At 41.0% G+C, this 14,866-nt stretch overlaps 1 protein-coding gene across 1 annotated transcript; it reads right to left on the bottom strand.

The window, feature by feature from the left end:
• Positions 1-2,249: 2,249 nt before the first annotated feature.
• Positions 2,250-4,582, bottom strand: LOC112171222. Its single transcript, XM_024308434.1, has 3 exons — positions 4,464-4,582; positions 3,695-4,071; positions 2,250-3,094 (listed from the first exon to the last, which is right to left on the bottom strand). The coding sequence occupies exons 1-3, from the start codon at positions 4,580-4,582 to the stop codon at positions 2,250-2,252; spliced, it is 1,341 nt and encodes a 446-aa protein (XP_024164202.1).
• Between the last annotated feature and the right edge of the window lie 10,284 nt (positions 4,583-14,866).

Here is a 14,866-nt window from a genome sequence, read left to right as displayed (position 1 = left end):
AAAGGTCACCTTGGCATGAAATTCTTGTGGATCCCTCTATATATATATGTATATATATATATATATATATATATATATATATATATATAGTTTTTGAGGTATAAGGGTTCTTGCAATTTTTGTACTAAGGCTAATTGGAGAATAATTACAGGTCTTTCCTCTATGCCGATATGTGTAATTTATAAAAAAATCCTCAAGGCCCTAAATTCCGTAGACCCAATATATATAATAATATAAATAGGTTTTTTTTTTTTTGAATCAAAGAAATTACTTTTATTGAGAAGGAGCTCAAGTGAGCTGTTTACAATCATTTTCAAGCACATCGAGTATACACTTTGATGCTTGATTAACCAAACCACAGCCTGTGCTGCTTCAAATCCAATACTAGCTAGGCAGTGCGCCACATAATTACAAGTCCGGGGAGTGTAGATCAAAGACACTCCATCTAAATTCTTCCAAGCTTGCTGTATGTCATCAATGATACCCCCCATTCGCTAGGAGTTGATGTCCAGTCCTCCGAACCTCATGAATAGCCTCCATATAGTCACTTTCTATTGTCACATCCTTGACTTGAAGGGAGAAGAGCAGATCGAAGCCCTCTCTTATTGCCAGCAGTTCGCATTGCTTAGGAGAGGCGGTACATTGCACAGGTCTAGCGAAAGCAGCAACAACCTGTCCATTTGAGTTCCACAGCACTCCTCCAACCCCTCCCTGGGTTTGGTTTGGTAAGAAAGCTACATCCACATTAAGTTTAAGCCTCCCATTATTCTAGGGGTGTAAATGAGCCGAGCCGGAGCGAATACCAGGGTGATCATGTTCGGCTCATTTATTTTTTGTCGAACTCGAGCCGGGCTACAGCTTGAATTTTTTTTTTCCATGCTCAAGCTCGGCTCGGCTTGAATATTTTTCTTAAGCCCGAGCTAGGCTCGGCTCAGCTCGGCTCGATTTATTGGACAAGATCGAGCTTAAATAGGCTCGGCTGGGTTCATTTGATTTTAAATTAAAAAAAATAAAAAAGGAAGAAAAAAAATTTAAAATAATAATCCAAAATTTGATGTATAACCACTAAACAAATCCCTTTTGACTTTATTGTAATATATTTTATTTAAATTCTCATATTCTCTTTCAATTGAAAAGGAATGTAATAAAAAGAATTAAAGATTTGAGATCATAAAAATTATATTTTTATTTATACTATAAATTTTCATGAGTCGAGTTTTAACAAACGTCGAGATTTAACAAACTCAAGCTACTCATGAGCTTGACGAGGCGAATATATCCTTATTCAAGGTCAGCTTGTTTTTTTGTCGAGCCTAATATTGAGCTCATACTTGGTTCATATATCTTACGAAAACAAGCCGAACGAGCTAAAATCGAGCCAAATTCGAGTCGAACATGAGCTGTATCGGGCCTATTTACAGCCCTACATTATTCTCTGGCTGCCATCGCTGCCGGTTATGCTTCAAGGTTCTACTAGGTGTCGGTCGTGCTTTTTGAAATTCTTCCAACCATGTGAAGCTACTTAGGACAATGTCCTGCATTGATTGCTGAGTTCCAGACCATAGAGCATTATTTCTGTTCTTCTAGAGTGCCCATATAATCATTAGCAGTTTGGCAAAAGTCTTAGGTTGAAGGCTGAAAGCTCTCTCCAACATCCACTCTTTAAACAAGATAGAGGGTAATAGAGTGCTTCTTAAATTAAAAGGAGGTGCAGTAAGGATTTGAGTAGCAATGGGACACTTATAGAACAAATGGGCATTGTCCTCCATTCGATGTGTGTACACAACAAAAAATTTGTATCACCATTGTATCCCTTGGTTAGCAACCTCTCTCTAGTGGGCAGCAAGTTATGACAAGCTCTCCAAACACATATTTGAACCTTTCCTGGCACTCGAGCTTTCCAGAGTTTCTTCCACAAGTCTATATAGGGATCTCCATTTGAGGTTGATGTAAGTACTTGTTGAAGAACTTGGTCCTTGGCAATCCAATAGGCAGATTTAACAGAGTAGAAACCCCGTTTCTCCAAGCTCCAAATAAGCATGTCTGCAGTTGGATGCCGGCTAAGAGGGATACATAGAATCTTAGTAGCAATGTCAGCAGGAAATAGAGCTCGGACCGTGGCTGGAATCCATTCCCTAGTATATATGCTCATTTATCAAATTAGCTACCTTTTCAAACGGTGAGTTGGGAGGCTGTTGGACCTGAAACTGTTGAATTGTAGGAATCCATCGATCTACCCACAAGTCCACCTATTTTCCATCCCCAATCTTCCATTGAACCCTGGCTTTAAGGACAGGTCTTCCATTAATACAGCTTCTCCATGAGAATAATGGTGAGTCTCCAAGTTCTGCTTCCCAAAAGGAACAGTAAGGAAAATAACGAGCCTTGTATAATTTAGCAATTAAAGAATCAGGATTAGTGACAATTCTCCATCCCTTTTTTGCTAGCATAGCTAAATTGTAAGCATAAATATTTTTGAAGCCCATACCACCCTCCTGTTTTGTCAGGCACATTCTGTCCCAACTACGCCAGTGGATTTTCTTATGCTCATCAGTATCCCCCCAAAAGAAGGAAGCACACAGTTGATAAATGTCATCACATAAGCTCTTTGGCAATAAGTAACAATTCATTGCATACAAAGACATAGTTTGTGCTACAGCCTTAATCAAAATCTCTTTACCTGCACAGTTGAGAATTTTTGCTTTCCAACTAAATAACTTCTTTGTAAACTTCTCTTTGATATATTCAAATATTGTGGTCTTCGATTTACCCACCCTTAGAGGTAGGCCCAAATATCTGTCATGCTCATGAACTCTCTTCACAGCTAAAAGATGTGCGAGCTGTAACTGAGTCTCCATACTTACATTGTTGCTAAACACCACACTGCTCTTCTGAAAGTTCACCTTTTGACCAAATGCTCTTTCATAAATGTCTAAAATATTTCTATAGCTAATGCATTCTGCCACATTTGTAGTGCCAAACAAGAAGCCGTCATCAGCAAAAAACAAGTGATGTAGAGTTGGAGCCGTATGACACATGGTAAGACCTTGAATCCTGTTGTTGTTCACTGCCTGTGCAATTAAAGCTGATAAACCTTCAACACATAATATAAATAAATAAGTTAACAGAGGGTCACCTTGCCTGATACCTCTGGTAGGCAAAATCTTCCCTGTTAGTTCACCTTGTAGCAGAATGGAATAAGTGATAGAAGTTACACACTTCATGATCATTGCTATCCAATTAGGATGAAACCCTAATTTTGATAACATAGCCTGTAGAAACTACCATTCAAGACGATCATACGCTTTACTTATATCAAGTTTGATCGAGAAAAAACCTGTGTCCTGATGTTTGAGCTTGTACATAAAGTGTGCGGCTTCAGTAGCTACCAAGGTGTTATCAGAGATTAATCGCCTTGGGACATAAGCACTTTGTAATGGTGAGATGATGTCTGGAAACCATTGTTTTAGTCTATTTGCCACAACCTTAGAGCATATTCTGCAGATCACATTACATAATGCTATACGACAAAAGTGCACCGCTTGTGTTGGGTCTTTCACTTTGGGAATAAGGCACAGGTGAGTGAAATTTGTTTCTGACCAAGTATTACCCTGTTCTAAAAATTCACGAACAACCAAGCACATATCCAGACCAACCACATGCCAATATTTTTTAAAGAAAAAGGGTGACATACCATCCGGTCCCGAGCTTTTGGAGGGATGCATTTGAAAGAGTGCTCCTTTTATTTCCTCATCAGTGTAAGGCCTCATTAAATCTTCATTCATCTCCTTTGTTACTTTGACTGGTGTAGCTTGTATAACCGCAGATAAAGCTTCATTGTCATAACCTTTTGTAGAAAACACTTGTTGAAAATAGCTCATAAGTAAACGTTGAATCTCATGGGGATCAGATTGCCATACATTTTGCTCATTCACCAAACCTCGAATCAAGTTTCTACTTCTTCTATTACTAGCACGCCTATGGAAGTACGCCAAGTTTCTATCACCATCCTTGAGCCAGATAGCTCTAGACCTTTGACGCCAGTATTTTTCCTGCTGAGTAAGGAGTTGGCTATGTCCAACATGCAAGGATCGTTGTTCTTCCTACTGTTCCGGAATGTAGGGCAGCCACATTATGTCGTTCATTTTTTCTTGCAACACACGCAATTCAACTTTCTGTTTATCAAACTCCTTGTTGTGCCACTAAAGGAGATGTTGCCTAGTTTTCTTGATTTTGAAGGCTACATGTTGAAGGGCGTCACCAGTAGTTGGCACGGCCCATTCATGCTGTATGATGTTATTGCAATCCGAGTTGCCATGCCACATTTCCTCAAATCTAAAGGGCTTCTTCACCTTATACTGCAGCTTCTCCTTACTGACGTTAATAAGCAACAGGCAATGGTATGATTCTGTAGGGTTAAGTGTTAACACTCTACTGTAAGGAAAGCGGCTTCTCTATTGTACTGTCTGGAAGCCTCAATCAGGCGCTCCTTAGTGAATTTGTTGCTCCACGTGAATCTACTGCCAATAAATCCCATGTCCATAAGGCCACAATCGGTCATTATTCTTCGAAAGGTAGCCATTGGCGCAACACCCCTATTTGGGCCTCCAGACATATCAGAGTTTGACATGATTTCATTAAAATCGCCAGTCATCAATCATGGAAGATCACAATTCTCTGCAGCCAATGCTCGAATCAGAGACCACGTTTGGCCTCTTCCTCCTCTTATAGCCACACCGTAAATACCAGTAAACCGCCATTTCTCCCCATCCTCAGGTTTGCCAATCTCCACATCGATATGGTGTGCTGATCGCGATCTCAGACTAGCATGAGTGTCGTCATTCCAGATTAATGCAACACCTTGCGACTCTTTCTGCTGAGGGAAACAAATGTTGTCTTTGAATCCAAGTCTCCGTGTAATGGAATCAATCAAGTTCTTTTGTGCTAGGGTTTCAGATAGGAAAATAAGGCTAGGTTTTTGAGCTTGGACCAGATCTACCAAGGCTCTTTGGGTTTCCTGATTTACGATTCCTCTGCAGTTCCATAGTAAGATGTTGCCTTGTCTCATGGAGGAAAACCGCCGCAGATACCTTGCCGGGCTTTGGTGGCGCACACTGAGGGATGCGCTTAGGGTTTTATTTTTATTTTTTTATATATATAAAGAGGTTATGTTGGGTTTTGTATAACATGCAAAGGTGGATAAAATCAATCCAACTTAATATATACGTGTCGTGATTAAAAAAATGTCAACATTTTGTAGCCCCCCTATAAAAACCTGAATATCGAAAATTGACGACTATCTTGAAATCCACAAAAATCTACTCTTTGAAATTCTCACTTAATTTTTGTATTCCGATTGCGCGTTATCTTACCTAGAGAAGAATCGTAAGCCAAACTTTTCATCGCCGTGATCTATGTAAGGTATTGTTTCTTATATACGTGTAGAAAATATCAGATGATAAATTTCAAAAGTTGGTGGCTTTGTAATTATTTTTGGTGACTGAATTAGGGTAACTACATTGACATATTGTTGCCATGACTAACAAGTTGTGATTGAGTTTAGTCAATTTTTATGTTGTTAATTATCTTTGTGCAGGAATCCGATGTGAAGTAGTCAACATATTGAGATATGATTTAAACCATATGGTGAATATGTTGTAATAATTTTGTGAAGGTTTTACCATGATAATCATATTAGCTATTTGGTGTTATAAATATTTTTATTCAATCACCGAAAAAGCCTAATTATGGTAGACGTTCGACCCGTTCAAGTTTCTCAGGTAATACTCTTTTCATATATGTTTACACTGTAACCTTTAGATCATAATTTTGACATGTTTAAAATTTCAATTTTTATTGTGCATGCATCCCCTAAAGCAGGTGTGCAATCGTTTTATCAATATTGTCATTAGGTTCCTTCGACATCATTTATCTTTGAATTCTAGATATGAATATTATTAATGTACGTAGCTTAACTAGTTGTATAACAGTTTAGCTAGTTTTAAGATTTCTACAAATTATTTTATGAATTTCAAATCATATAGGTGCGAGTGTATATGAATAGGTAACTTTTCTCTTTCTTCAAATGAGGTGACTATGATTCACTTTACAGTTATCAACTTATCACTCGTTCAAAATACCTAATATTATATGGCTTCCTTAGTAGATTATAAGGTATAGGGCTAAATACTGTTTAGTACCCTATGGTTTGTGCCCAACATCGATTCAGTTCCTCGACTTTCAATTTCATCAAAAACACCCCTCCATTATCAAATCTCATCTAATAGATCATTCCATCATTCCTCCGTTAACTGGAGCCGTTAACTCGCTGACATGGCATGCCACATCAGCTCCTGTGGGCCCATCTCTAAGGCAAAATTCCCAAATTGCCCCTGCCTCTCTTCCATCTCTAGAAGAACTCAGCTTGTCTCTGTTGAACTTCCACATCATTAGCTCCAACCCCAGAATGCCCATTGAGCCTGCCTGCCTGCCCTCCCTCCCTTCCCACAACAACCCCTCCTCCCTTCGCCGCAGTAACCCCAACTCGCCGCCTCCCCCGAAAGCCCCAACCTTTCTCCCAAAGCCGACCCGACCCAAGATCGACCCCTGATTTCAGCTCCATGGAAGAGAGCAGGAACCCACTTTCAGTGATCCGGCCCATGATTTCTGTTCGATTTCTGGAGAGAGTGCCGTTTATGCTGGTGGAGTCGTCAGAGCTGCTAAAGCAGCTCGAGACCGACGCGAAGGCCTCGTCGGAGGAGTAGGTGACGCTACGCGAGGTGGGCAGAGAGAACGAGGGGATTCTGGCAGTGTCAATGGTGGAGGAGAACAGTGGCGTTATCTTACTCCACCACATCCTCAGCTCAACCTTTTTCAATTCTTCCTACACCACATCCTCATCCCAGACTATATCTTCAAAGTGAGAGAAAGCGAGAAAATTTTAGATCAAACATGTTTGATTTGGAGAACTAATTCTGAAAGAAGGGTTGTTGTAGTAGATCTGGAAAGGGAGAAGAAATCGATGTCCTTGAAAGCTGTGGAGTGTGTCCACGAAGGCGATGGTCGATGCCGGATAGAGAGAGGTGACAAGGATAAGGCGTTTGATTTGTACCTGAAAGGTATTGCTTTGCCATTCCCTTTTAGTTTTCTGTAAATCACTTTTGCTTCTTTTTTTTTTCCTCGGTTATTCTTTACAATTGATTCATAAAGTACCTTTTTCTTTCTCATGAAGTTGAAACTTCTTCGAGCTGGGCTAATGGATCTAACAAGGAAATTATGGTACTAGTAGGGATTGATGTTTATAAACCCATGTAGGAATTGATTGTGGGGCACCGGCGAATCAGTTGAGGTTTTCAATTGTTTTTGCTATTAGTTTCAATCTCTGTTTGCAATTGGGGATGTTGGTAGGATGGCTTTGAAATCGTACTCGGAGATGCTGTAAATGACCCAATATTTGGTGTCACATGAAATTGGATTTCTTGCTTTCTGGGGATGAAGATCAGTTCTTGCTTATGGGGGAAGAACAGTTCTGATGGAGGCATGGGCAATTTGAGAATTTTGCCTTAGAGATGGGGCCCACAGGAGTTGATGTGGCATGCCATGTCAGCGAGTTAACAGCTGCAGCTAACGGAGGAATGACGAAAGGATCTATTAGATGAGATTTGATAATGCATGAGTGTTTTTGATGAAATTGAAAGTCGAGGGACTGAATTGATGTTGGGCACAAACCACAGGATACTAAATAGTATTTAGCCCTAATGTATATAATTTTTACTTTTGAAATCCAAAAATCAATTTATTTGCTTTTACAAGTGAAGAATTTGTTTCATATCATGTGATGATTCCATATAACATTAATGTGAATTTGATAAGTATATTACTATTTAATTATTCAATATTTTTCAAATCCAAATAACACCTTCAATGAACAATTATTTGCTATCTAGACTTTATATATGTTCAAAAGAATATTAATGTTGTTTGGTTATTCAGTAGATTACAATTTATAGATTTTAGATTTTGAAATCCAAAAATTACTTTTACAATAAAATGTGTCTACTTTTACAATGAGGATAGTATGATTTATTTCATAGGTGCCATTGTATAATCTAATAATGTGAACTACATAATTAATTAGTAGATTATAACTTATAGAGTTACAAAATTTTAAAATTCAAATCACACATTAAATAACTATCCACTTTCTACAAATGTGTATAATATGATTTAATTTTTTGTAGTTATCTATGTGTACAACAAAGTTAATGGTTATGTTAAATTAAGACATTGTTGTAGAGAAACTGAATTTGAGAGGAATTTGCTGTGTATTCTCATTGATAATAGGGGCCTCTTTATATAGAGGATTACAATGCATAGAATCTCAATCATCCAAGGAAAATAATTCTACATTGATTAGGATTCTAGATCCTTCTAATTAAATCCTATTACCACTAGGTCAAGTAACCTAGAGTTTGGGCTAAACACAAATTAGGTTTTCCTTGAACACTCCCCCTTGTGTTGCCCAAACGCGGCGCTTCTCTCGTTGCCTCGTTAAAAACCTTGCCGAGTAATAAAAACCCAGTGGGACAAAAATAACCTCGGTCGAAGGGGAAAAAGAGCACAACACACCCTTCACGATTCGAGACGAACATGTAGACATCTCCCCCTGATGTCTGCGCCTCCCCCTGATGACTACGATCATGGGAGTTCAGATAATTCCCGCAAGCCAATTCTTGCCACATGTTTCTCGAACGTGGATTTGGGCAATGACTTAGTAAACAAGTCTGCCACAGTGTCCTCAGATCGGACCTGGTTCACTTTGATCTCGAGGAGTGTCTGTTGTTGCTGATTATGCTTGGTGTTGTCGCTTTTGATGTAGCCTTGCCTCATTTGTTCAAAACAAGTAGCATTATCCTAAATGCTCGTAGACTTCAAACCACAATTGTTCGAACATGCGTAATTATGGATCCAATCCATATACATTCACGAACCACTTCGTGAAGAGCAATGATCTCTGTATTGTTCGAAGATATAGCGACTACGGTCTGTTCTGTAGACCTCCAAGATATCACGGTCTTTTCCCATGGTGAACACTTAACCAGTTTGGGAGCGACCTCTGTGTGGGTCAGAGAGGTACCCAATATCAGCAAAACCTTCCAAAACACTTATATCGTTTTGGGATGGGGATAATGGACGCTGGCCAGTGTTGGCGGCGTACCTGGTGTGTGATGGGTCTGAATCCGGCCATCATCTCTTTGTAGGGATAGAAGAAGCCCATATCATTCATACATCTCAAGTATCGAAAGATATCTTTTACACCAATTCAATGGTGTCGCGTTGGCGCAGAGCTATATCTAGCTAACAAGTTCACAACATATGAGATGTCCGGTCTTGTGCATTGAGATAAGTACAATAATGCGCCTATTGTACTAAGTAAGGCACTTCTGCCTCTAGCACATCTTCGTCATCATCCCTTTGACGAAGAGGATCCTTTTCAGGATCAAGACTACGGACGATCATGGGGTGCTTGAAGGCTTGACCTTGTCAAAAATGCATAAGCATCTATCGACACGATGCTCAAGTTCCAAACCGAGACATAATCGTGTTCTCCCAAAATCCTTCATCTCAAACTCGGATTTCAAGTGTTCAGCGGTTTCCCTTAACTCTTTAAGGGCTTCTAATGAAGATCATGTCCAACATGAACCGCGATAGAATCTGAAACTTGTTATAGAAACGCGTGGGCATATCCCTTCCCAATCAAGTAGTCACTTTAGTGAGCGTTTCAACCTCTTTGTAAACGCGCTCCATGGTCTAGAGCCACTTGACTTGGGTAAATGAAGTTCGCCATGAACCTTCATGTATATTCCGTATCTAGATCCCTATAGAGATACGTAGTGACCATATTTGTAAGCTGCATGTTCAGTTATTCGGAAACTACTAAACTAACAGGGTAGTGGAGTGCAATGACATCCATTACAAGAGAATATGTCTCATCGTAGTCGATTTTAGGGCGTTTTGTGAGAAGCCTTGAGCCATAAGGCGAGATTACCATCTCTTTTTCTCATCACGCTTTCTAACGAAGACCTATTAGTCAACAGGTTTTATGTTAGGAGGTGTTGGCATCTCTAGCTCGAAAACCTTCCTCTTCGTTAGAGAATCCATCTTAACCTGGATCACATCTTTCCATTTAGGCCAAAAACTCTCTACGTTGGCATTCATTCATCAACGGAGCGTGGTTCAATATCATCTAACTCAAAAACTCATGCGCAACAAAATACGCAACTACATCATCAATTTTGATGGAGTTTCTATCCCACGTCTCATGTACACTAGTGTAAGTTTCATAGAGCTCTATATTCTCAGGAATAGGTTCTGGCGTTGAGGCGTCCCCCAACGATAACCATAACCCAGAAGATACTCATGAGACGGATTTTTGAGTGTCGATGATCGAGGATTGGTTTGTGCCAATGTATCCTTCGAACCCACGGGCCTCCCACGCATCCTAGCTGGGGCCATGGCCTGTAACGCCAAAGTGCCACTCTCATTGGCGTTGGCGCCATGCCTACCTCCTTGTAGGGTGGCGCTACATCCTCTCGTAGGGACGTCCTTCCTTGCAGGCATGTTTGCAGCATATTTGTGTGATCTCGTCACTTTAATAGGGATCAAGATGAGATATAATGGGGACAGACTACGACAATTCCTGTCGTTCCTGTTGAACATTCGTGTTCTTATCTCCCCCTAACGACGGGAAGACTGTCTCATCAAAGTGACATCCGCAAATCTAGCGGTAAGAAGATCGCCTAGCAAGGGCATTTAAGTGGCGGACGATTATTGGAAGCTCAAATCCAACGTAGTTGCCCATTCGTCTGTAAGGACCCATCATAGAGCGCAGTGGCGGCGCAATTGGCACATAAATGGCTCACTCAAATGTGCGTAAATACAAAAGACGTGTACCCAGTCACTAGCTGTAACGCAGAGGTACATTGAGTGGCGGTAGGTCGTAGACGAATTAGCATAGCTGCATGCGATATTGCATCACCCCAAGCAGATGTAAGAAGATTGGTGCGCATTACCAATGTTTGGACTACCATCGTAGTCGTGTCTGCGAGACCAATTGGGTGTGTACATGGGAATGTGATGTCCAACATCAAGCCCATTGCAATATCCATTGAAAGTCTTCGATGTAAACTCACTAGCATAGTCAAATCCAATTGACTGAATAGGATGATTTGGGGAGTGAGCCCATTGTCATATGATATGTGCTAGGAGTCTAGCATAAGTAGCATTTATAGGTGGACAATGGCACAACACGTGACCAGCGTGTTTGCGTGTCAACCAACATCATGAAATATTTAAGCGTCCGCAAGTTGGTTGAATCAATCCACAAAATCCTTACAGATTCTTTGTAAGAACAGAATGAGTAATGTCATATCCTTTGCATAGGATAGTCTCAGTCCTAATTTCCCTAAGGAACGGGCTTAGTAAAACGAGCGAGAGGCTTTAGAAGCAACCAATGAGAATTTTGGTTAGGTCTGAGCGTCTGAAACTCTATTTTGAAGCAAGTTGGTGATTGCAGCATCACTTAGGGCGCCATCACCATGATGGACGCCATCCATGGAGTCATGGATAGAGACGACGCCAGCCCTAGGCTGGTGGTGGACGGAGGCGGTGCCCTAGGCAACAACGTCGGTCACACTTAGTCTAAGAATCAACTTTTGATTCATGCTTCATTTTGCTCGAGAGAAAAGATGTCCGTGTGAAGTCCTTTTGTAGACGGATCATCATATCATGACTAGGATGATCTATCCTGTCGTGACAAAGCCAATATGTGTCTAAATCCAAGAGATCTTCTCTCATAACTTTATTGGTTTTAATAGCTCGAATAGTGACATAAAGTCCACTAGAGAGACACATAAACTTCTCTAAGATGAGTTTTTGTTCGCAATCATTAGAGGTAATGCAAAGGAACTCATTTCCGTTCTCTACATGCATTTTCGCATGGAATTCGTTGGCTATTCATAGGGTACTATTTGCCCTAAGAGCGTAGAGAGTTTCTGTGACAACTGTAATCAAGGTGCCATTTGGCAAGTGGAACTTGGGCTATTCCATGTCCTTGAATTAATATTGATGGTCTAGCCATCGTAGTCACAAAGTCATATGCTCAGAATCAAAATTGAGTTATAATGAAAAGAACTCGAAATTTTATTCATAAGCCAACGGAATACATCATTGTTTCTATGATCAATGAAAATCTAATCCAATAAAAGTAATATGGCAATCGCCTACATCTCTTGGAAAATAAAAAGACTTAATCAAAATCGCCAATTTCTGGTTCTTGATCCTTGTAGTCTTCCACCCTTAGATCTAGATCACCATCTTGATCATCTTGTGCCATGTAATTTGCTTCCCTTGCTTCACGATACGTCTTGTATGCGTTTGCAACATTCTGGGGTGCGGTACATGTTTTGGCCCAATGTTCAGTTGATCCACATCGAAAACAAACATCATTATGGTCAGGCTCCCTTGATCGAGGCACCATTGGGGCGAGATTTGGACGACCTATCCTCTTGGTGGCGTTACCACCATGGTCGGAGGCTCCGCCTCTCTCTCTCTTCACACGTTGACCTCCACGGTTCCGTGCACACCTCTTTTGGCGATTTCCTTCCTCTTTAGGGCGAACATATGGACCAGAATGTCCAGAATTGTCCCTATCCTTAGGGTTTCGCTCCTTGCGTCCTCCATTGGGGGCGCGACTATAGTTAGACTCCGGAATAGGCTTAGTTCCCATGGGTCTAGCATTATAGTTCTTCACAAGGATATTATCGTACTTTTCAGCTACGTTCATAGCGCCAATGAGCTCATGAAACCTTGTGATACGTCCTACATTTACATCAATCCGATAATTCTTTGAAATCATCAGTGCAGAGACGGGGAAGGTAGAGAGAGTCTTCTCGATCAATATCGTATCAGTTATGGCTTGGCCACAATACTCCATCAGAGACTTGATACAAAGAGCTTCCGAGTTATAATCAAGCACAGACTTGAAATCACAAAAGCGGAGGCTATGCCATCGCGCTTCTAAATCAGGAAGCAGGGAGTCACGAACGTTGCCAAATCGCTGCTCAAGTTCTACCCATAGCTTTCTTGGGTCTTCCTCATTGAGGTATTCATTTTGGAGCGCGTCATTCATGTGCCTTGTCATGAGAATTATGGCTTTAGCTTGATTTGCTTCAAAAGAAGTAGCTTGTTCAATGGTGAGCACGTTCTGACTAGGCTCTTGGATGGTTTCCAGAAGTCCATCAGCCTTAAGATGTTGGCGCACATCTCGGACCCACCTATGGTATCCTGCGCCAGTTGTCTCGAGTGGAACAAAGTTCAACTTGTTCAGATAATTCGTCCTGAAAAACAACACAAGATTAGGGTTAGTTTCGGAGCGAAAAAGGCTACCACGAAAAACAGTTAAATTTCTGAGCGTAGTCGCTTTCAAGAAATTAGGAATTTTCTGAGCGTAGTCGCTTCCAAGAAAATCCAATTCCAAGAGGGATTTGGATTAGATCGAAACAACGATGTATGTGGTCGATCGTTTTCTTCTCAACAAACTCTAAGTTTGGAGGACTCTACAAGCTCCAAGCTTGGAGTGAGCACGAACCCCCACGGTTCGGCTTTTGGTCTCCCCTATGTAGAGAAAGGGGGGTAGGAGAAGGGAGGTTGCAAGTCCCCGAGAAAAGAATGAAAAAAAAAACTTCAAAAACAGGAACTTTTAGAAAAGTTTACCTCAAAAAGATGGCCGGAAAAACGTCGCAGGAAAATTACTGTAGCTGCCTGAAGTTACTGTAGCTGACAGGAAAAGTGGCCGGAAAACTTGCCGGAAAAATGTTGACCGGCCGTTGACCGGAGGGGTGACCGGCGTTAACTGACTGTTGACCGGGGTGCTGACGTGGCTGTCCGGTTGATGACGTGGCAGCTGACTGGATGCTGACTGTGTGGATGCTGACGTGGCAAACTATTGGGCTGCTGGGCTTGCTTCCGTCTTCTGGGCCTCTAGGTCTGATTGGTTTTTGGGCTGAAAGCAGGGCTGGATCAGTTGGGCCGCGCTGCAGGTTGACTGGGTTGGGCTGACTGGAGAAAATTTGGTAGATGCAGACCGGCAAGGAAACGTCATGTGATTTACCGGATGGTTCGGGGTCTTGCCGACCGGTTCCCGGAAAAGTTCCACCGGTTCCTGGATCCTGGGGTGGCATGGCAGCTTCTAACAAAAGATGGCGGTGATCGATGGACGGGAAGGATACGAAATCAGGCAGAAGATCGACAGATTCTTCTTGGGGGTCGGTTTGGTCACTTCCGGTGGCCGGTTCAGGTAGATTCTGGCCAGTTCTGGATTCTTGGAGTTGAGATCTTCAAGGTGGGCGGCGGTGGTTTCTGGGATTTGAAGGCTACGAATTTAAGATTTCAGGGTTAGGGCTTCGTGCTGATAACGTGTTGTAGAGAAACTGAATTTGAGAGGAATTTGCTGTGTATTCTCATTGATAATAGGGGCCTCTTTATATAGAGGATTACAATGCATAGAATCTCAATCATACAAGGAAAATAATTCTACATTGATTAGGATTCTAAATCCTTCTAATTAAATCATATTACCACTAGGTCAAGTAACCTAGAGTTTGAGCTAAACACAAATTAGGTTTTCCTTGAACAGACATTACAATTTATGGGTTCAAAATTTTCAACCGCAAAACAAATTTTCAACCACCAACTATTTTCATTCTACAAATGAGAATAATGTGATTCCTTTTAAGGTTGTTCAATGTATGTAAACAATAAAATTAATACATCAACCTTATTTAGCATATTACAAATAATAAATTCA

The sequence above is a fragment of the Rosa chinensis genome, chromosome 6, assembly GCF_002994745.2.
Source record: "Rosa chinensis cultivar Old Blush chromosome 6, RchiOBHm-V2, whole genome shotgun sequence".
In the NCBI taxonomy this organism is placed as follows: domain Eukaryota; kingdom Viridiplantae; phylum Streptophyta; class Magnoliopsida; order Rosales; family Rosaceae; genus Rosa; species Rosa chinensis.
The sequence above is the reverse complement of the archived record's forward strand: the minus strand, read 5'-3'. Positions and strand labels throughout refer to the sequence as shown.

Bases quoted from the DNA above. Each gene is read 5' to 3' on its own strand.
- LOC112171222 (XM_024308434.1), bottom strand. From the start codon at position 4,582: ATGGCTACCTTTCGAAGAATAATGACCGATTGTGGCCTTATGGACATG. The intron at 4,072-4,463 runs GTACAATAGAGA...TGTTGGACATAG, and splicing joins CTGATTGAGGCTTCCAGACA to CCAACTCCTTACTCAGCAGG. The intron at 3,095-3,694 runs GTATGTCACCCT...TATGTGTTGAAG, and splicing joins CAAAAGCTCGGGACCGGATG to GTTTATCAGCTTTAATTGCA.